General features: G+C 40.1%; 3 protein-coding genes and 1 non-coding gene across 5 annotated transcripts; 1 reads left to right on the top strand and 3 right to left on the bottom strand.

Moving 5' to 3' along the window:
* Nucleotides 1-1,559: 1,559 nt before the first annotated feature.
* LOC105830126 (modular serine protease) lies at nt 1,560-6,586 on the bottom strand. Its single transcript, XM_012669290.3, has 9 exons — nt 6,472-6,586; nt 4,663-5,509; nt 4,408-4,512; nt 3,992-4,209; nt 3,628-3,843; nt 3,207-3,371; nt 2,836-3,134; nt 2,282-2,438; nt 1,560-2,112 (listed from the first exon to the last, which is right to left on the bottom strand). The coding sequence occupies exons 1-9, from the start codon at nt 6,536-6,538 to the stop codon at nt 1,925-1,927; spliced, it is 2,262 nt and encodes a 753-aa protein (XP_012524744.1). The 5' UTR covers nt 6,539-6,586; the 3' UTR covers nt 1,560-1,924.
* A 481-nt stretch (nt 6,587-7,067) lies between these two features.
* On the top strand, nt 7,068-10,132 carry LOC105830125. Its single transcript, XR_004962285.1, has 8 exons — nt 7,068-7,181; nt 7,262-7,346; nt 7,640-7,752; nt 7,843-7,900; nt 8,031-8,131; nt 8,235-8,647; nt 9,151-9,388; nt 9,547-10,132. It is a non-coding gene; the product is annotated as an uncharacterized LOC105830125 (transcript).
* A 193-nt stretch (nt 10,133-10,325) lies between these two features.
* LOC105830127 lies at nt 10,326-14,476 on the bottom strand. The gene is made up of 4 exons (XM_028191524.2): nt 12,865-14,476; nt 12,307-12,644; nt 11,390-11,908; nt 10,326-11,142 (listed from the first exon to the last, which is right to left on the bottom strand). The coding sequence occupies exons 1-4, from the start codon at nt 12,991-12,993 to the stop codon at nt 10,512-10,514; spliced, it is 1,617 nt and encodes a 538-aa protein (XP_028047325.1). The 5' UTR covers nt 12,994-14,476; the 3' UTR covers nt 10,326-10,511.
* Nucleotides 14,477-14,622: 146 nt separating this feature from the next.
* On the bottom strand, nt 14,623-22,189 carry LOC105830128 (formin-like protein 20). 2 transcript variants are annotated; one of them, XM_012669293.3, is made up of 16 exons: nt 22,055-22,189; nt 21,742-21,904; nt 21,531-21,657; nt 21,347-21,460; nt 21,147-21,268; nt 20,866-21,062; nt 20,639-20,787; nt 20,472-20,537; nt 20,220-20,371; nt 19,211-20,140; nt 18,891-19,121; nt 18,723-18,787; nt 17,235-17,338; nt 15,618-15,662; nt 15,316-15,531; nt 14,623-15,129 (listed from the first exon to the last, which is right to left on the bottom strand). In XM_012669293.3, the coding sequence occupies exons 2-16, from the start codon at nt 21,781-21,783 to the stop codon at nt 14,861-14,863; spliced, it is 2,829 nt and encodes a 942-aa protein (XP_012524747.2). In that variant the 5' UTR covers nt 21,784-21,904; nt 22,055-22,189; the 3' UTR covers nt 14,623-14,860. The 2 variants fall into 2 exon arrangements, with proteins under 2 accessions (XP_012524747.2, XP_012524748.2); XM_012669294.3 differs by having other exon boundaries at nt 21,997-22,188.
* Nucleotides 22,190-22,240: the final 51 nt, after the last annotated feature.

Below are 22,240 nucleotides of genomic sequence, written 5' to 3'. Positions count from 1 at the left end.
CCGGAGTAGCGATGGAGGTGAAAAGAAGGGAAGCGGGTCGGCTAATAAGTTCGTCCTGTTTCAATTATCCCGACATCCGGCCGTCCCTTAATGCCGCGCCGTCCGTATGATGGTGGTATTCTGCAAAGTGAGCGCGGGAAATTTTACAAGATTGTATCCGGGTGCTTAAGTGAAATGGATTTTATTGTTAGACACGTAACCGATTGTCGAGACACGGGCCGCGCGATTTCTATCTGAAATAAAATTGCAAATGGCCACGAAATATATTGATTCCAACTTCGGAGCTTCTCGTCGGTGTAATTTCCAAGTCCCGCGCTCGTATCGGTTCCTTCCTCCTCTCCCCCTCGCATTTCGCAAGTTCCAAAATTGCTTTGTTTCAAACTGGATTTCCTTGCATTCCATATCGATCGGGGGTTCTATTGAGCCCCCGATTCGCGTGTATGCGCGTTCTATCACCTACCCCTTAGTGTAATGATCATACTACGGTTTACCAATGAGCAAACGAACACATCCTGTTAATGTATGAATCTTGCAGGAAGCAAACGCAGGTTTCCAGATACAAACACGCGCATCCGCATGTGTACCTGACACCACTGAACACATATCCGCGCGGCGCGTATTATGTGCTCTAAGGTACCGTAGTACTAATTAAATAATTAATGGCTAATGAGTTAGGTATGTGTCGTCTATATCGCGAAACTCGCAAGATACACGCGGTTCCTTATACTACGGGAACAATCGCACATACCGTATGCAGCACTATCCGCCAGGATATTCTGAAATATTAAACTACTCGTTCGCACATGCACACATGTACATACGAAATTATTATTTCCAACGACAATGATCGCGTAGTGTTAATTATCCTCCGTGCGTTCGCTGCGCATAATCACCGTACCGTCAACGTGATCGCATTGAATTTGTGGGAAATATGAAGCTCAAATAGCTCTGGCTACGACCGATGCGTCATCAAACTCCGGAACTCAATTTATCGAGGAGACAGTAAGCTCACAAAACAAAGTCCATGTGAGTTCACCGATACCATCGAAGATAATCTCGATACCGTTGGGAAATTCCTGCGGGAGATGCGATGCACCGGAACAACCAAAAAAAAAAAAAAAGAAGAGAGAGAGAAAATCCTCGACGACACCGCGCTTTGCGTTACGGATGACGCGACGCCGCTGTAAATAAAACGACGCGCTACTAATTTAGATTTCTGTCAGATAAAGCCGTACTGCAGGACGTCCCATCACGGCGCTCGTCATTCAATTGCGTTTTCGATACGGCTCGATTCGCGTTTGAGATCGCATCTAACGTTAAAAAATCTCCAACAACGTGTGGAAATGTTGTGCGCATGGCAGAGCGTGGTAAACGCTACGATTATAAAATTATTACTCATATGAAAACACAGTCGGTTTCATATTGCGTCACTTTGTGCACGAAAGATGTTTATCTGCACGGATCGTGGATGCTCGAGGTGGGGATAATTATGCAGCGACGCAGAAACGATTAGCTATAATGATTTCCTTATTGATTTCTTCCTAAGCATACGTCACAACTATGTGGTGTAATTAAACCGCTTTATTATTGATAAAAGAGTGTCGAACACAGTACAGAGTTTTGTAAAACTTTTATAAATTATATTCAGTAGTGTGTCATTCGGAGATAATATTGTATTTTTAATATTATAAAAATCAGTTTGATCGCGTGAATCTTGAAATCTCTGTCCCTCCATTTTTCACGTTTTCACCACTCGATGCCAAAATTGCAAGGGGAGATTTACAATTGTCAATCCGTAATATTTCGTTGCTGTTATCTTGCTTCGAGCCGTCACATCGAACCGTACCGTTATTGCAGACTCGTTATTGCAGGCCCGATGATGCCGACAACATATATATCGCGCTCCTCCGCGCGACTCACACGCTCACGCAGTGACGTAGGCCTCGCGAATCCAATCGCGGAAGTGACTGACGTAGGTAAATCCAACGTACGAGTTGTAATCGCACGTGCCCTTATTCTCCGGGCTTACGCTCACGATCCCACGCAGATACCAAATCCCGTCCTTCTCGAAACACAAGCCGCCGCCGCTGTCGCCGTCGCAGACGCTCGAACCTGATAATTAAGTAATCACGTACGATGATTAAATGCTAAAGAGAAACGCACATTTCCTGCGACTTTTGCAGTAGAGATACTTACAACCGTATCGACACGGTTGCTTCATTTTCGCGAGTGCTATCTGCGAGCAGCCAAATAAATCTCGCGTTCGTATACATAAACTCACCGTTCAAGTGGCCGGCGCAGAACTTGTCGGACGTGAGGAATCCTCGAAAGTCCACGGGCACCGCGGACACACATTGATCGTACGGCACGAACGGCATGTCAATTTCCTGTAAGCTCTTGGTGGATTCGCCTTTGATGTCTTTACCCCAGCCGACCACCTGAAATCACGAAGTGAGCTCACGCGTCCGTTTCATTTTCTCTTTACATTTCACTCTTACTTTCGAATGACAGACGAAACGAGCCCTGAACGGATCGTACTTTACAAAAAAAAAAAGTCAGATAGACTCGCAATTGAAGATACAGAACTACCGACAAGCGCACCAGCGCGGCAATCAACGTGAACACGATGTAACAATGTTCCAGCGTGTTGCACGCGGTCGTCCAAAGTTTCGTCCAAATGTTGTCGTTAATGCAGTTTACAACTAGTAGTTCGGCGAATATACTTTTGCCATCAGACACTACAAAGCGCCCTCGTAATTAATTAATTAAATTGCGCTAAGACGGCCAATTAGTAGTAGTCGGTCCTCACGATTGATACTTTGGCCCATGTTATACCTTGCCGGCGTGTCCCACTTGCAGCTGCTCCCTCTCGTACGTATTGTCCCAGTCAACGCAGACGGGCTTCACTAAGGTAGTCAATTCGAAGGGCGTCTTCAACTTGACTAAAGCTATGTCGTCAGCGAAATTACCCCTCGCCCCCTGGTACCTGCCGCCCGCCTGGATGCTCTCCACCGAGGACTGCTGCGCGTATTTCTCCCTGGCGTTCCAATCGCGACGATGTTTGCCGGCGCCCACGGCATATTTTGACTCGTTGTACAATTTGTTGTAAACCTCGTCGTAGAAACAATGGGCCGCTACGAATGTAATGCACGTGCGACGAGAGTAAATCCAAGAAAATAAAATGATTCACCAGCGCAGATAATTACCTGATACGACGAGGTTGTTGCTAATTAAAGTCCCGCCGCAAATCTGCTCGTACTCGCCTGCACGGTTCTTAGCGTAAATACCAACGTGCCATGGAAATACCCCTGCTTTGGCTTGGAATCCGTTTACGATTAAAGTGTTGCCGCGCGCGATGGACGTTCCACATTCTAATTAAGCAGAACGCTCGTTAATATTTCCGCGGTACGATGGCACGGTAATTGTACATGTGAGTCGCGCCGGTTTATAAATCACCGGCTGGAAAAAAAAAGTTTTGCAACTAAAAATCTTGTCTACGCTCAGATGGCAATTATTGAAGAAAAAATGTCATGTGTGGTTTACACTAATGGATGGTTGACGTTCAATTCGTCGAGACCTATTCCTTTTTCCATTCCCCGCATCAGGAAGCATGCAAGTGACAAGTACCTGGTAGACAGCGAAAAAGGCGACGATCCCATAAACCATCGTCGAGACACTTGATCTCTCTGTAAGCCGGATCGTTCGTTAAAGGTAATTTATAAGATGATTTACAGGCAAGTGTAGCCCGCGTACCAGGCAGTATACGCTCGCTACAGGACACCGTTTCCCCCTGGTAACTGCAGGAAATGTCTACGCTGGTGCTGTTCAACGGTGGACAGACTTCTACGGAGATAATCAACGAAGAAGGTAAACGATAAATTTTATATTATTACGACACGTCATTATATAAGAAGAATGTTGTTTCTGGAAGAGACCTCAAGTGTCGTCCAACACTTCCGAAGGTAAATATACGCTGTCAAAATAAACTTACTGAGGCATGAAGGCGGCTGGTACCACTCGTTGTCGACACAAACGGAAATAGTGTTTCCCTTCAACATGTAATTGCTTTTACAGGTATAATTGAGAATGCTGTTTTTGGGAACGATGTCACCGGGACGTTTGGTGCAATGTCCTTCGCAATCTGCCAATTTGTAATGCCCACCTTGCGGTTGTTCAGGCAAGACACAGCCGGTTCCTTGATTTCTATTCCTATAATAATATTCCGCAAACGATCGAGATTTTATATTAAAAAGAAAAGTTGGGAAAATTAACAAATATTTGACAAAAAAAGTCAAATAAGCATCGTTACTGTAAGTCAAGTATGATTATTATCGCGTTCATTCATTATGTTTAAATATTGCATTTGCATAAAGAAAAACACAGTTTAGGGAAACATGTTGTATTTACCTAATACAAGACTCTTCGTCGCTGGCATCGTGACAATCATTTTTATCATCGCATCTGACGCTTTGCGGCAGGCACTCGTTACTTTTACAACGAAACTCGTTGTCTCTAGTTAAAAATAACAGAATTTGAAAAAAATATATGAATGTTTTTAAACTGACGCAAATATAAAATAAATATTATCTCTGTTACACGTATACATTACGTATTAATAAACATTATATTTTTAACTGAGAAGTGATCAGATGATAAATGTACCTGCATTGTCGATTCTGTGAATGTTCGTTTCGATCAGGTACGCGATCGTCTGGACCATGAGGCCCTTCTCTATTGTAATCGGGATAAGGTCTTTGGGTGGTTCTACTATTGTTTGGACGTGAATAGTTTTCACCGCTATTGGGACGTTGATAGTTTCCATCGTTATTTGGACGTGAATAGTTTTCATCATTATTTCTATTTGGATAATTTTCACCATTATTTGGACGGGAATAATTTTCATCATTATTTTCATGTGAATAATTTTCATTGTTATTTGGACGGGGATAGTTTTCACCATTATTTGGTCGGGAATTATTTTCACCATTATTTCCATATGAATGGCTTTCACCATTATTTGGACGGGGATAATTTTCACCGTTATTTGGACGATAATTTTCATTGGTATTTGGACGAGAATAGTTTTCACCGCTGTTTGGCTGTTGATGATTTTCACCGTTATTTGGACGAGGATAGTTTTCATTATTGTTTGGCCGTTGATAGTTTTCACCATTATTTGGACGATAGTTTTCATCGCTATTTGGACGAGGATAGTTTTCATCGTTATTTGGACGTGGATAGTTGACACCTTCGGACGAACTTTCGGTGTTTACTTTGTTCCAGCCCGGAGGACGGTTACCGCTCAATCCTGGAGGACCACCGCCTCCTAATCCAGGAGGACCCCGGCCACCTGGTGGCCCTCTGCCGTTACTTCCCCATTTATTATGACCCGGTGGTCCGGAAATATCAGTGTTCCCGTTCCACTTGGAACGGCCTGGTGGACCATTCGCGGTTGTTTCGTATTGATCAATAAAGCCATCCGAGATCTGCGTACGGGCCTGCAGGGACACTAAAAGTGCATAATTTCTGCTTAAATGCTTTCAGGAAGTTTCAAGAAATTTTCTCTATTGCATATAAGAAAACCATTAATATAAATTCACCTAAGAATTTATCAAGAATTAATCAAAAAGTAATAATTGAAAATAGGACTAGAGCAATAACATTTTTGATATAAGAAACGTATTACGAAAATTAATTTTATAAAATTGTACGTAAAACATATCTTTTTGTGCATAAGTAGAGAACTATGTATTTAAAAATAAGTTATGTACTCCTATATTTAATTTTTTTGTTAACCTTGCTGGTCTAGAAATGGGCCTTAATTAAAATTTGGATAAACAAGAGACAGTCATTTAATAATACAAAAAGTCGCGTAAACCGGATAAAAAAAGGAAATACACAAACGGGAGATGTAAATGAATTCTATAGAACACTCTCAAGGATTCTAAGAGATACGCGTACAGTATGCGACTAGTTCGATCTTTGAACATTGTAAAAACCGGTCAATGTAAACTTGTGAGAGGGAATTCGTGGTCGCGCGTTAATCTATGAATATTCAATCATCATCCGACAAGCAGTAATTACGTTTGGTTACAGTCACATTTCCATTCTAGTTTCAAGTACAGAAAAAATTTTTCAAAAAAACGATATGTATATTAATATCGAGAGATTTCCGTCGCACATTGCACATTGTATTTATGATTATTACGGGTCGGACTTTACGGGCGTGTCATTTTCATCCACGCTAGATTAATTTCACTGTTTTGCCCGACGATCCACCTGGTTATTCAACGACACAGAAGCGCGTCGGATGAGAACGTGCGACGCTTAATCTCGTAATTAAATCGCATCGCTGCGCGAAGTCGCGAACTTTCGTGGGAACTGTTCTTCGCACGGAACTCCGTCGGAGCGGGAAGACGGCGTCGGAAACTGCCAGCAGGTGTGTGCGGAAACATTATGTAAGTTACTCACGCGACGGCAATAAGGCAAGCAACGACAGAGCCACTGAGAATACAACGCGTGCGTTCGTAACCGGCATGGCTTTCGCCGCTCATAGTCGGCGAGGAACTGACCGCGCGCTCCACGTCAGGCCCAGTCAGAGACTCGGGAATGCCCCACGATAACGTAGAGATTATTTTGCTAACGGCGCAAAGTGGCACTGTGCCAGGGAAAGGTCTCGAGAATAGTATCGTCAGCACTGACATTCGTAGAAACGTTCGTAAACCGTTGAAATAAATAACAAACAATTGGATCACGCGTTATCGAAGAGAAATGTCTCGGGGTCACGGGATAATCCCGTCAACTAATGCCGGGCACTAATGATATGATAATAAATGTTTCTAATTAATGAGATTGTGATTTATCCGTTTATATAATATTTTTTACAATTTTTATCGATCGTAAAACGTGATTTTGTAGCGAAGACCAACGACTATGCGACTTGCTTCACTACACGTATAGCTTCAGTATGTAGCTTCATCAATGCGCTCGTTATCACTGAAAGTTGGCAACTTTCGCGCATCGTATTACCCGCGCGATAAGAGCAAGAGTCGATAAATTCAAGCAACTCGGCTGAAGCAATAATCACGAAAATGAACGTTTTGCTCCAGAAACATGGGGCTAAACACATATGTAAGGTCCCGGAAGGATTGCGCGAATTATGCACCGACATCGCACGCGAGGTTTGCTCTATGAAAATCATTACTTGACTTACCGCCGTCACGTCAAAGGACGATTAAATTATTATCTGATCCGTATAAAGGTTCTACGCTCGCAACCGAGGAACATTTATTGCTTTGTTGCTGATTATGTTGAAGCGCTTTTGATCACACGGGAAAATGCCAAAGGTACCGCGTTGTCTAATATAACAATTTCGCAACATCGGATGTCTTAACGTTATTCACTCGCAACCAGACGCTAATTGGAACGTTAAGCTAATTAATAACTGATATTTACATCACGTACGTCGATTTAATCTCGACGAATCATTATGTAAATTCAAAGGTTGCGGAGAAATGACCGCGTGTACATCATTCGCGTGCGGTAAAATGGCCGGCGACAATCGTATATGTATCATATGTTCAACGCGTCATACGAACCGTGCGTCGCGTTCTACAGTTGTACAATTGTGCGATTTCAGTCGCGGTGAAAGTCGTAAACAATATTTTATCGGGGAGCCAGGCCATCGTGGGTATACTTCACCGGAGCGGCTTGAGTTTAGAGCAGATCGCCCGCGTCGCGCCCAGGATTCAGGTAGAATTTACTGTCGCGTGCCGGATAAGGATTCAGCGCGGTTAAACAATATTTCAGGCATTCCTTTCTACTTTTTCTTTTGCGTTTCAGATGGCGTTCCGCGAATACTTGGACGCGGTAGACATGCGAGCGGCCCAGGTGTGCGACGGTAATTACCCGGTGAAATATGTAGAAAAAACAATTTTGCGGCGGGTAGACCCGCCGCGCCCGGCATTTCTATAAAGCGCAAACGGACAAAAAGTAAAGCGAGAGAGAAATTTTTCCCCTTTCGACCGCAGACGCGACTTGCGACGAGAGGTCCAGGGTATCCCTGCAAAATATTTTAGAGACGACGGGGGTCCCGCTGGAACAGGCGAAGAAGCATGCGACGATAATACAAGTATGCGCTAATTACCATGCGAGAGACCTAACGAGACCTTCTATCACGAATATTTATCGTGAATGTCGCAGCTCTTTGAGTCATTTTCCATCTTCTTAATCAGGCCGCTTTCCGCGGACATTACGAGAGGATGCTGTTAAACGAGTCCCGTGGCATGATTCAATGGCAACGAGCGGCAACAAGGACCCTCGAGATCCTAAGGAAGGCAGGAGCTTCGCAAGCAGAGGCGTCGAAAGCTGCCATTATAATACAGGCTACTTACCGCGGATATTATACGAGGAGAAACCTAAAAATGAAAATGAGTAAGAGCACTCATTGTCAGATGCGCTTCGGTGCATAATTTAAAATCATGTTTGCGATCTTTTATCTATGCAACCGCAAGAGGAAGAGAAAAAAAGCCAAGTGGACATGATAGAATCCAAAGAACCTGTTCAAGCGGTAGCCTGGCTGGATATGATGTACGAGGATTCAGGGCTGACACCGACGAGAGCGAACGAAGCTGCATCCGTTATACAAGTAAGCAGAGTTGAGAAGTGTGATACTTTGTAAAAGTAACGCTTTATTGTTACTGTCACCATTATTTAACGATTCATTACTTTTTTGTTACTTTTTTTAATTTTAAAATTGCATTATTTAATAATCAATATTATAACTTATGATTTCAAAATTTGTCTCTACATATAGCTTTTTATTATATTAAACTTATCTAATAATTCTCCTATAAATTCTTTATATTAATATTTTTATTTTTTTAGTATACTTATTATAAATATTATAAAACTTAAATAGCAATAAAATAATGTGTTACTATATATAAAAATATAACGATTGTCAAGAAAAAATAATTATAATGGTAACGGCAAGTAACGTGTATCTTCCGGCAAGTAAATAAATTAAATAACTGAAGTTATTTTATATTATATGTGTGAAATTGTTATATATTATATTTTATATTATATTTTATAAAATTACATAAAACTAAAAGGAAATAATCATTAATTGTCATAAATGTCATGTAGAAAGCTTACAGACGGTATCGTCAGAAAAGAAGTAATCCTACTCCACCGATAGAATTGAAAAAATCGATAGTGGCGGATGTCATACTCAAAAATTTGTGTCAGAAGGTTTTCGATGAAGTCATGGCCCGCGCGGATATTCCCATGGAATTCGGTAATCGAGAGGATCTGGCGAAAGCTGGCGAGAAACTTCAACGCGCTTTTAAAGATCGATTGATGCGTGCTCGTATAGCAGAGGAAGGTAATGTGATTTTCGCTTTGCAAAACAATACTCATTTTAAACGTGATATCATAATCAAAAAAAGAGAGAGAGAGAGAAGAGAGAAAAAGAGATATTAGAATTATATTAAAATGTAAAAATAAATATTAATCTATATCATTTATTCAAACATATAACAGAGTACGAAGATGAACCCATTGAAGAAGAATCCGACGAATCGTTTGAGAAACTGGTAAATTCGATCGACGTGGCGGAAGATTGGCAAGAAGGTCGAGAGATCGAAGTAAAATCTGAACGTGACGAAGAAACAGACGCGTACGTGCAAGACTAGTTTCGAAAAGAGAAAGCTGAATTTTCTGGGAATTGGGAGGGAAAAAGTGTCGCGATGCTGCGGAATCCTTTCCAGAGACCGTTAGGACGAGCCAATTAACACGGAAGCGGTGGACGGAAAGAGGTGCAAGGAAAGAATGAAATGGACAACGAATCCGGCAACCAAAAAGCTGCCTGCCGAATGCCGCTTTTTAAATGCACATCCTTACGTTCAATAATTCCGTTAACGTGCCGCGCTTCCATAGCGAGCTTAAAATTCTTCCGTGCGAAGATTGACTCTCCGTGGTACGCGTATTACAAGTAAAACGAGTTAAAAGTTAATTGTCCCGTTTATATAATGTTAATTTAATTCGAACTAATGTGAACTATACCGTTTTATGGGCTCATTTAAAATTTGATTTGCATAATTTTTATTCTCAACGTTTAGTGTTTTAATACTCTGCTACATTATTTCTGCTACGTTAATACAAGTATAAGACAAGTAAGTATCTCGCGAAAAAAATAGTTTAGCGTGGTTGAAACGGTGGAGAGAGATCGCAAAACCGAGAGGATTTCGCATAAATTTTTCATGCACATCATTATTCAGCGGTACGATTCAAGTGAAGAGGAAGAAACACATTTTCAAATATGTAAACTTTAGCTTTTTATTCCAATGGCACGGACTTTTTTATGGCACGCCAATTTTTATGGAATCGCGCGCTGTCATACAAAAGGTATGTCATCTTGATTATCGAATTCCAAATTCGCTGGATGGACGTTGAAAATAACTAGACAATATAAAAATCCGTAATCGTGTTTACGGAACAAAATTGAATTAGAAAACACTTTTGCAGGGCGCTCGACTTAAACAGCAGCGGGTGGTAGCGGCGGCGGTGGTCGCCTCGTTCAAAGGGGATCTCAATCGGTCGAATTCACCCTCCGGCGGTGGTCCATGTCGACCACATCCACGAGCACACGTCTTCGCCATCCCGCAGCTCTCGCAATGCGCTCTACAAGGTACGCGCTTCACGCTCGGCTTTCCCTCGTGCGAAACCGCGTTTACAATCTCAGGCGGCGACTCCGGCTGATCGATGATTTCCAAAGTCAACGATTTGTTACACTCGTCCTTTTTCCCCGCCCTGTCGTCCGATCGCTCCCTATCCCCGCACCTTCCGCCGCGCCACTTCCTGCCGGCTTTATATTTTTCAGCGAGGATGCACATAGAGTCCTTGTGATTGATAACAGCCACGCCGCCGTCGTCGTCTTCGTCTTCGTTGTCGTCGTCGTCGTCGTCGTCGTCCTTCTTCTCCCTACGTTGCTCGTCGTTCCGCTCACAAGAGGCAGGTATTATTCCAGAATACTCTTTCGAGTAACACTGCCGCGCGTACAATCGACCATTCTCGCCTCGCATCTGATCGCGCCAGCTTTTGTGCCGAGCTTTCTCGCCGCTCCCGCGCGTCTCGCATCTGCAATATGAATGATGCGAACAGAGTGAATTAAACACAAAACGGACTGCAGCTGCGGGGAGCTGTTTTCATCCCCTCGGTCACGTATCTTCCGTCCTCACCTCGCGCTCCCTCCGACTCGTTTCTTAAAATAACGATGTTTAAAAAAAAATCTCGTCTGAGATGAGTCAGATGCGACGGTCGATACTTGACGTACTCGGGAAGGGGGCGGATTCTCCTTAGTATTATAAAAAGATCACTTATTAACCCTTTGACATTTACGAACGAGCTGTCGCGCTGGTGATAACAGCAATGCCGATGGGAGCAATCGCAATCGTGGCGGCGGTAGCATCCACCGTGATGACAACGATCGCACGGCGATCTCGACAGATTCGGAATAGGATCTTCGCACGGATGACACTCGCATTGGCATCGCCAGGTCGAATCCACGATTTTTCGGTTCGCCCTCGTCCACGCCTCGTCCTCGACACGGCCCCGAGCGTCTCCGGGATCCTCCGCATCGCCCTCAAGATCGATGGATGCCCCGTGACAACTTATCGACGCGAACTCCTTGATTCTGTCCCCCGTGAAGTCGCCGCATGCGATCCCGTCGTGCCTCTCGTGAGATGCGGAGCTGTACGAAGGATTTGCAGGATCCACGTTCGATCGCGGCCTCAGCGACGAGCAGCACGCTTTACAATGATGATAGGTCGTTGGATGCGCGGGTTGCGGGATCGTTCTGACAGCTTCGCCGTCGTCCATCGTCCTCGACGTTACCTCATCACATCTGCAATCGGGAAAGGAGAGTGATTTTAACACGTTCTACGCCGCATCAATTTTATTGACTTGTCATCTAGAATGGCGCATGGATCATCGATGATTCTTGATAACAAAGTTTTATTAATAATTTCAAAACGATTTCAAAAACTATTTTATATTTATATTTTTTTATAGCCTAGTGATCTACACTGAATTAACCACAACACTTTGCTTTTTCGCGTGAGACCCTAAGAGACAAAAATCCATCTTTTTTAATAATAAAATTAGATAGGTAAACGGATTAGCTTTTAAGAAAGCCGTCTATCTTCTCTCGTAATAAACTAATCAACTAATGCAATAACATGACAATCGATAGTTGATTTGCTGAAAGTGTCGCGAAGCTGAAAGGAGATGCCGCAGGCGAACCTGTCCCGGTCGACCGGCTTCGCAAATCCATTTTCGCGATCGACGCCCGATGACGAGAACTCCCCGTATTCTTTGCTCGGTACGGTATCGACCGCATCTCCGCCGCTGCACTCGTCCCGCAGCTCCGAATTGTCCTCTCCGACGTTTCTTGCCCGGCAACAACTGCAGCAGCCGACCGAGGTCTCCCTGCCGCAGAAACGGTCGTAGTCGCGGCTCGTCCGCACGCTCGCCGGGCAAACGTGATCGGATCTCGAGTTGCACGCGCGTCTCACCAGCGCGGAGCTCGTTGATCTCGTTTGATTGATGGGCCCTTCGCGGCTCGTCGCGGTTTCCTGCGTCTGTGAAATGCGCGTCCGTCAGAAACGCGTTAATAAATCGTCCTCGATACGTGAATCATGACGCGAGATCGGAAGGAAACGGGATTTCTGGTCTACATCTGATGCAAAAGTTATCATGGAAACCTTAAAAATTGACAGATTTTATTAATCTTTTTTTATTATGCAATCGTGATTTTCTAGCAAAAGTAAGGATCTTTCGTATAGGTGAACAGATGTAAACCTTTGTACTTCCGGATGCACGTTCGACGGCGCTTTCGAGGCCGAAGTCCTTCGGAAATTTGCGGCGGGCACGTCGAAAAGCGATCGCCGCTGCGACAAGCTGATGAGACGACGACGGACAAAGCGACATTACCGAAAAGCGATTATGGTCACTGCGAGCATCTCTGTGATGTGGTAACCAGTTCAACCGATGGCCTTGATTGCGATGATCGATTTTGGAAATTCGTAATTCGAGACGCAATCTTTAGCCGCCGCTTGTTGTCCAACCAAGCGCAAAATATTTCCCGCGTGGAGGAAGGTTACCGATCAATATCACAATCGACGCGTGTAATTTGTCAATTCGTACGCGCGTGACACGGTCGCGTTAGCTTCATCCTTGACGATCCGTGGCGACATTAAAAGAATCGCTTCTCCGTACACGATACTCCACGCTTGACGAATATTTTAAAATTCTCATCTTGAAATAATTATTTTAATGCGCCTTTCAAGAATTGCACCCGACGCACTGTCAAAATTAAAATTGAAACCATTCCTCTCTTTATAATCTCTCGCGAATTTCGAGCGTAGCGTAGTGCTCCTACGAGATTAATAGCGACGCTTCAAACCGCGCGAACACGCGGCAAAAAATTCTCCTCGCGAGCTTTCGCTTCCAGAGGAAGAATTTGCCGCAACGACGGCGATACAGCCACTATCCGGTAAATTAAACTTCCCCGAAGTATCGGGAACGTGGTCGCGTAACGCCAGGAAGGCTGCAAGTTTTCTGACATAGCAGCCAATAGACAGCTACATAGATCCGGATAACGAGCGAGTTCTGCGGGCCGTGCCGGTGGCTTTATCGAATTTGTATCGAGCGAAATTTTACCCCCGCTGCCGCCCCTTCGCCTATCCTGGACTTGCTTTGGTCAGGATTTGATCGCCGCCGCTGTTACTGCTGCTGCCCTTCCGTTCGTCCAACCAGGGGCGTTTAACGGGGCTAATTGCGACGATTGCTCGCTGCAAATGGAAACGGTGCGGTTTTACCACTGTTTGCCAAATCGCGTCGACGTGGAAAATGACAATCCGTTGCACGCGGCAGAAACGCAAGGGTCGTCGACCTAAAAGTAGCTGTCTAATTGGCAATAACGATTTATTATTGGCTTTGCATAAAAAACTGCATACATTGTTATACATATTACATGTCTATCTATAAGTAAATGGAGAGATGATACAATTTCAACGCGCGAGGAAACATATATAATGGATTATCATTTGCGTGCAAGTATGCAAAACAAGTGATCTTCGAACACGCAATGATAGAATTATTTGATCAAAATAATAACATATTATTCTTTCTCGATACATACATATATGTATGTATGTGTGTTGTGTGGTGTGTGTGTGCGCGTGTGCGTGCGTGCGTGCGCGTGCGTGTGTATTAAACAAGAATCATGTTCCTTGAGTAATCCTTGAAATAAACTCTACAATTAATAAGGAACTACTCAACATGACGTTATTTTTATTATGTCATCTCGCATTATCTTTTTTTTTCTCTTTCTCTCTCTCTCTCTCTCTCTCTCTCTCTCTCTCTCTCTCTCTCTCTCACACACACACACACACACACACACACACACACACACACACACACACACACACACACACACACACACACACACACACACACAAACACACACTCTTTCTCTCTTAATATATAGAATTTAAATTATACAGTATAAATAATCTCATTTTTACAAATTTTTACATATTGTTCAGTAATTCTTCCTTCTTAAAACAGATTATTAAATTATAAAAACTGTCGTAAGGAACACACAATTGAATGCAAATAACACGAGTTTGCAGTTCCAATTATTCGTATTTACGTCAGATTCTTGAAGCTTGAATCTCGTTGTCCTGTTATTATGTCACTCATAGAAACAATGTCACTTTTATTAAGTCATGAGACGATACGTCAAGATACGAGAAACGGAGCAAAAAACGCTCCATCTATAGTTTTATAATTCTCAGTTCATCCATGGTGGACAGGACGTTGGCGGCTGATATGTCTGCGAGATTGGCACCTGATAATGTTGCATCGTTTGTGGAGGATGCTGCGACCGCGGTTGTTGATAATGCGGCGGTGGTGGCGGCGGCGGATTACAGATAGATTGCATCAATGGATGCGCGTTGTAAGGTGGTGGTTTCGTATAGAGCGATATTTGATTGTACTCAACGTTCAACGACTGCTCTAACGCGGCGTTCTGAGTAGGAGAACGATTACCGTCAGCGAGACCTGAGAACATTACCACATCTTTGAAGTTAAATCATCAATTATTGTGTATATGTACAAGAATTACAGTAACATAGAGGTTTCTTATCGTTGACTTTCATTATTTATATCGAGGAAAGACTAATATATAAAGAAATATAATTATAAAGAATTAATTACAAAGTATGGCGTATTCAAGATTTTATCTACCTCGTGATCTAATTTGAGGTGGAGGCATGTTAATAGGAGGTAATCCAGGACAGACTGCGGGAGGTTCTCCTTCTCTTGGAATCGGTGGTGGTCTACCCCAAGGAACCCTCACATGATGACTTTGCCACGGCGCCTGTGGTGAAGATGGAGGTGGTAGAGGTGGACCATTGCCGACATGAATATTTCCAGATTCCGCCATAACGTTTTGATCATTTCCTATTCATAAAATATCATACAATCTAAATTTGTATGGTAGATATAAAATCTTTTACGATATAACGACACATATTTATCAAATATACCTGAAGATAATCCTGCAGACTTTTGGTCCAGATTGCGTTTCTCACCTAAGTAATTAAAATACATGATGACACAAAGGAAAAAATATGGTACGCTCTTAAGTACTATACATAATATAATGTTATATTTAACATGGCAAATTATGCGATGAAATATTGTAATGTATAATAGTAAACTTTTCGGTATATATCCAATAAAACGCGCATACATGTGTTATTTATTTTGATGATGCCAATATTTATCGAAAAGAAAAATGCAAAAATTTTTACTGAATTTTGATGCAAGTATAATTGCAAAATTGTATTTGTATAAGAAAACTGCTGTGCCGGTTTTCATCTTCAGCTTGAGACGTGTCACTGTAGTAATAAACAGAAAAATTTAGTTTTCTAAATTCAAATCTAATCTTATAAGACTAAATTAAATATTAGGACAATATTTCATGCCATTAACCATTGCCAAATCAAAATTTGGCAATCGCTATTTGAGTCTGAAAGCAAGCAATGCAATTTTTACATTCTTATGTGTATCAGATGATCTCACCTCTTATCAATTACATAAAAAATTTGAAGTACAGCATATAATTATTTGCTATTTAGACATAAAGTAAATTTAATCATTAAAATTATATAAATTATTCTTCAAATTTCCACTTTTTCCATTACAGACAACTGCTCAAAACACTGCAACAATAAAAATCATATTACATAATATGTACAAATCATGTGCATTGCATATTAACGTTACATAATCTATAACATTAAACATATGTATATTTATTTAAACGTAAGAGTCATCTATATCCTTCCTTGTAATCTCTGACGGAGACACGTTTAACCTAAAGAATTATAAAATTCTAAAAGGCAGTGAACTTAAAATAGTGATATATAAAAAATATATATACATATAATATGTCTTAACACAATCCTAATATTATTAAGTGTGATTAATATCAGATAAACAAACACTGAAGTGGAAAATCACAGGTTACGCTTGCACATCTGAAAATGCAGATTTATTTAATAAAAAGAGCACTATAAAAAAGCATTGAAATTAATATACTTGAAACACCTTCGTACTGTATAACACGTGCAGAGTTTTTTGTGTAATCTAAAATAATAATAAATAAATTTAAAGATAACTATATGTTAAAGTATTTTATGCAATATAAAATTGCAATAATCCATGTTATTTCCGGATGTCCGTCTCTGCAAGTATCTTCAATAACTACATAAAAAAGCAATTTGCTAAAACGTAAATTAAAAGATCGAGAAAAATTTTTATGATATGCTTACCGCAAAATATTATTTACAATAATAATATATTAGGGTCTAAGAGTATTAAGAAAATAATGCTAGATATCTATCTGAAACATTTTATTTTCTAAAGCTTAATTACTTTTGATATGCAAATTAGCCAATATAGCTACACTATTGTATGTTAGATAAAAATTGCCAGTAACAAAGTTGTATTTAAGAAGAAATCCAGAATCTTGATTAAATAATTAAAGATGAGCACTCTTCAAAAATACAATCTTTTTATTGGCATCTTTTTATAATATTCTGTTGCATTTCCAAAAGATATCCAGCAATTTTTCAGGTTAAATACTCTTAGTTACAGACCTGGGTGTAGAGGTGGCATTAGCATCTTGGTGCGATCTCCATGTGGCAGACCAGCAGGTGTGGGTGATGAACCATGTAAGACTTGCTGCTGTCGATCACCTTCTCTGCTTAAACAATGCAGGTGCGAATTATTAATTCCAAAATAACAATTGTACAGAAACAAGTTTTTCAAGCATTAAGACAAATATCACCTGATGCACACCCTCGGATACTTCTGAAATGTGGAAAATACCTGGTTTTACCAGATCACAGTTAATGATGTCAAAACTTACATTTAGAATAATCTTAGGAACGTAATTATAATGTCGCACAAAACATTATAATATACGTTCAGATAATCTGTGTGTGATTATTTTTACTTCTATTCTGCAACTATATTGTCACACATTCCGTCTCTTTTGGCTTATTACTTACACTAAAGAAACATATAATTGGTGATTCTGGCAAAAGTTGTATTTAGTGATTCTAATGTAGAATTATGTATAACATGAAGAAAATGTAAGTATATTATTATCTTTGCATTTATATTTTGCAAAGATAATAAAATGAGTCTTTATAATCTTCAAGAATCTAGAGAATCAAGCAAAATTCAAAGAAAGAAATAATTTTCTGTATGTGAAAGAGCAAGATACACCCATAATTACAATATTATTAAACATTTATGAATAACGCAAAGTTCAAATTTTCTATCAAATTATTTTTAAAAATGTATGATTTCAGGTTAAGAATAATTTATATATCAACATGGATATATCTTGATCTTACAGTTAATAATTTTTATCCATATATTTATTAACTTATTAGATTTTGGATAATAACAATGATATATCTGTAAATAAAAAATATCGATTTTTAAAAATTCAATATATTAATAAAATATTTCAATTTTTATTTTCTGCACTTTTATAGCATAACACCTTATAATCCAAAAGCAGGTTTCTAAAAGAAAACAGCAATAATGATGACTTACATTTTCTTCGTGTAATTCTAAAGTAATTTACAAATTTGCACTTGCTACAAGTGAAGCATAAGCGATCTGAAGCAGTTGTTTCTCTATCAATTTCTTTCTTCATATCAATAAAGTTCTTTCTAATCTTCGATTAAATTCATTGCACGTTTACGCTATAGTATCCTATGATTCTGAAAATTATCAGCTTTTTTTAGTAGTATTTATTTAAAATTTTATACACTTGGTAGGCCGACTTTATTCAAACACTTTCTTTCTATTCATGATCTACCAAGTATAGTTAAATATACTGAAGTATATATGTATTTTAGTATATTTAACTAAGTATAGTCAAATATAAAATAAATACTAAATTAATAAAGTTACATTAATTTATATACTCCTTTATTACATAGTTACATGCAACAATTTATGTTTTATACAAGGAGTATATACTGTAACTTTATTGAAATTAGATTAATTTATACATCATTATATTTCTATAAATAAAAATAATTATATTCTCTCTTTCCTCGACTTACCCTGTGCCATGCCGTTGTGCAGGTAATGGAGCACATTGGTACGGTGGTGGCGGTGGTGGTTGTTCCTGCAACATATATTTTAAAAGAAAATTTGTAAGAATACAGTATGTGATTTCCACCATTTCCGTATATTTCAATTTGATATCCAAATGTTTGCAAACACTTTACCTGACCTCCGTCAACATCTGAAAACCTTCTCTTTACTCCATGGGATTTTTGCTGTTCTGGCGAATCAGGTTTCTGCTCGAACTGTTGATGAGGCGGTTGCATTGCGTAATGTACTTGCGTCGGTATATGGCCGTTTTGATATTGTATGTGTTGATGATGATATTGTATTTGAGCTTGAACTTGCGGTGGAGGTACATTATGAAGAGGTATATTTTGCGGCGGCATTTGCATCTATTAATAATGATGAAAAATGACAATATTTATCAGTATTGTACTTTTCACGCATTACAAAAAAAATGCTGAATGTCAAGCATCATTACCTGTAATTGTCCTTGTGGTTGTGGCTGCTGAGCTTGGTACAACCATGGAGCATTCTGGGGTGGCGGCGGCTGCGTTGGCGGTGGTACGCTGGTAAGAATATTCATGGAATTAGGCATCTGGCTGATCGACGGTGGTGGTACTATTTGCGGAGGAGGTACTGGTTGCGGCAGCGGTCCTTGTTCCACTGGGCCCTCCTGCTGATGCTGAATCTCGCCGGGAGGAAGCGGCGGTTGTGGATGATGAGGAGACTGAGCGTTAGGTACTAGGAAAGTTTGCGAGGATGGCGGTGGAGGTACTTGTAAATGGAACGGCGGTGCGTGACCTTCGAATTGCGGAGGTATTATATGTTGAGCGACAGCTTGAGATTGCTCGTGATTTTGTTGCAATTGAGGCGGAACGATGTGCTCGCCGGGCTGCAAGACGAATTGCGTTTGCGACTGCGATGCAGATGTCTGTACCTGTTGATACTGTATCTGATAGGTTTGCGGGACAGAAGGAGGTGGTTGGTTCGGCGGAAAGTTCGGTGGCGGGAAATGAAGATGTAACAACGGTGGTGGCGGTTGCTGCGTTATATTGAGCGGAGCCGTAGGTGGAGGTTGTTGCAAATTGACATTGACGGTTTCAATAATTCCTTGAGATGGTGTAGCGGGCCTCTGCACGTTCGGTTGTGTATATACGTACGACACTGCCCCACTTACTGGTGCATTATTGCTCGTTATGAAACTTTGCTGCGGATTCTGCGGCGGTGGTTGACTCATGACATACATTTGCGCCACAGATTGCGGTGAGGATTGCGATCCTTGTTGAATTCCCTGGATTTGTAATTGCTGACCCGGATGTATCTGATATTGAACTTGACTTACTGTTGATGGAGGACCAATTAATTGTACTTGTCCAATAGGTGGTGGCGGCATAAAAGTCTGCATTTCCTTCAATAAAAATATTCCTCTACGTTACAAAATTTATTCCTTTTTTAGTTTTATGTAACACTTAATTTGAGTATGATACCTGAGCTTGTGGAGGTGGAACTAATGGTCCAGTATGAGGTGGTATATGCACTCCTGGAGGAGGAACACCAGGTCCTGGTGCACCAGCTACAGTAGCCGTAAGAATTGTTGCAGGTAATGTTACAACATTACTTTGCTGATGTTGTATAATATCTATTACATAAGATACAAAATATGTATTAAAAATGTATATTTTGTAAAAAATTTATATCTTTATAATAGCAATTAATATTTCATGATTTATATAGCCTACCTTGATGCTGTATTGCTACTACATTTGGCTGACCTAAGCTACCAATATTCATAGCTTGGAATTGAGCTGTAAACAGAAAAAAAAAATTATTTATTACATATAATTATAATAAAGTTACGATTATTACATCTTATAATTATGCAAATTACACGCAATAAATATTATACTTTGTGGTATCTGTGGTTGTTCTAAAACTTGCTGAGGTTGTACTGGTGGTGGCTGTTGTTGAATATAGGTCTGTAGTTCGGTCTGTATTGTTTGTATCAGGCTAATAGCCAATCTTTTTGCAAACTGCAGTGCATCTGGCTTTGGATGCCTATGAAAATAATTTTATGAATTGTAGCTTATCTGATTATATAATTATTACACGCCATAAAAATTCAGACATCCTCACTCTATGTATAAGTGAAGTGGTTCTGGAGATTCTGCTCCTAAAATTGGATCAATAAACTGGGATCCTCTACCTCTTAAGGTAACATTCGCTCCAGTTTCAGTTCTAATAAAAATTAAATTTGCATCATTGGCACCTAATATTCGCCCACGTAAATCAAAATCTTGTGGTGCATTCTCAATTCCAATGCAAATCTTTTCCTAATAAATTGCATATATTAATTAATGTACATGAAAAAACATGTTATAATTTTAAATGAGATAAGAATAAAAGATATTACTCACCACACTTGTAACTCTAGAATGTAAACTCATAAGAGGTGGTGGAGCATTGGTAAACCTACTTGGTCTATTTAATGAACTCTGATGTTCCGTTTTAATAATTTCATGGATCTTTTGTATTGCCACTGTTAAAAAAAAATATCTATTAAGTATTTAAATCAATAATATAAACATTAAAATATTTAAAAAATAACAATATGTACAATCAACATTGTGTTTTGTATGTCCTTGTATGTAAAGATACAATGGTCTTTCATTTGGGCAACGCAATTTTTCCTGCTCCGTCATAAAACGCCCTCGTGTCGATACAGTTGCTCCTAGAAGATAACGTATAATATTAATACATTGTGTAAAGAATGTATAAATCAAGCTAATAAGAAAATTTACCCGAATATGAATTAATTTCATCCTGTGTGTAGCCTTTAGTAAGTAAAGTTCTAGCGCTGGGTGGTGTCTCGTTAATCTCAAATTCCGATGTATAGGTTTCTCCATTTTTAAATGCATTTGATGTTATCTAATTACAAAAGATATACCTATTACTGATCAATTTTTTTTAAATATTAAAGTTATTCACATAAACTATGTGTGTAATATGTACCTTGTTATTGGAGTCAGAACCTCTTATTTTTCCCTTAGCCATAGAGATAAAATGTACAGTACTGGAAGCAGTGAGGCAATTCTCATGACCCTAACATCTTCGTGGGCTGCTGAAGCCAAAAGGGAAAATTGCAACAATTGACCTCAGCACGCGCCATATAGTTCTGCCAAACACCAAAATTCATAAATCATTAAAGCGATAGGTTAAGCCTCAGCGTAAAAAAGACTAATAGTCATACATCACAAATGCACACACATTGTTAAGTATTTCAATTGCATTAAAGTCCTACATCGATTATATATTTGTTACGTACTTGTAGTTAACAGTCGTTGGAGAAATAAAAATTCATTCGATCATAACTAACTTACTATGCACTCGCGGAGATAAAGACTTGACTTGAGTGCGTTCTCGGTGTTTTTCAGAACACACCGACATTTTAGAAGTGCGACTCAAGATTTACGAACATGCGCAGTGCATTCTGAAATTGTGTGCTGATTAG

Source organism: Monomorium pharaonis, chromosome 1 (assembly GCF_013373865.1).
Source record: "Monomorium pharaonis isolate MP-MQ-018 chromosome 1, ASM1337386v2, whole genome shotgun sequence".
In the NCBI taxonomy this organism is placed as follows: Eukaryota; Metazoa; Arthropoda; class Insecta; order Hymenoptera; family Formicidae; genus Monomorium; species Monomorium pharaonis.
Note: the sequence above shows the minus strand (reverse complement) of the source record. Positions and strands in the feature narration are given on the sequence as shown.

Excerpts from the sequence above, each read along its gene's own strand:
- LOC105830126 (XM_012669290.3), bottom strand. The coding sequence starts at position 6,538 with ATGCCGGTTACGAACGCACGCGTTGTATTCTCAGTGGCTCTGTCGTTG. Across the intron at positions 5,510-6,471 it reads GCTTGCCTTATTGCCGTCGC|TGTCCCTGCAGGCCCGTACG; the intron begins GTGAGTAACTTA and ends ATGCACTTTTAG. Across the intron at positions 3,135-3,206 it reads CAACAACCTCGTCGTATCAG|CGGCCCATTGTTTCTACGAC; the intron begins GTAATTATCTGC and ends TTACATTCGTAG.
- LOC105830127 (XM_028191524.2), bottom strand. The coding sequence starts at position 12,993 with ATGTCGCTTTGTCCGTCGTCGTCTCATCAGCTTGTCGCAGCGGCGATC. Across the intron at positions 12,645-12,864 it reads GTGCATCCGGAAGTACAAAG|ACGCAGGAAACCGCGACGAG; the intron begins GTTTACATCTGT and ends CGCATTTCACAG. Across the intron at positions 11,909-12,306 it reads AAGCCGGTCGACCGGGACAG|ATGTGATGAGGTAACGTCGA; the intron begins GTTCGCCTGCGG and ends TCCCGATTGCAG.
- LOC105830128 (XM_012669293.3), bottom strand. The coding sequence starts at position 21,783 with ATGGCTAAGGGAAAAATAAGAGGTTCTGACTCCAATAACAAG. Across the intron at positions 21,658-21,741 it reads GTTCTGACTCCAATAACAAG|ATAACATCAAATGCATTTAA; the intron begins GTACATATTACA and ends TTTTGTAATTAG. Across the intron at positions 20,372-20,471 it reads AGTAGCAATACAGCATCAAG|ATATTATACAACATCAGCAA; the intron begins GTAGGCTATATA and ends CTTATGTAATAG.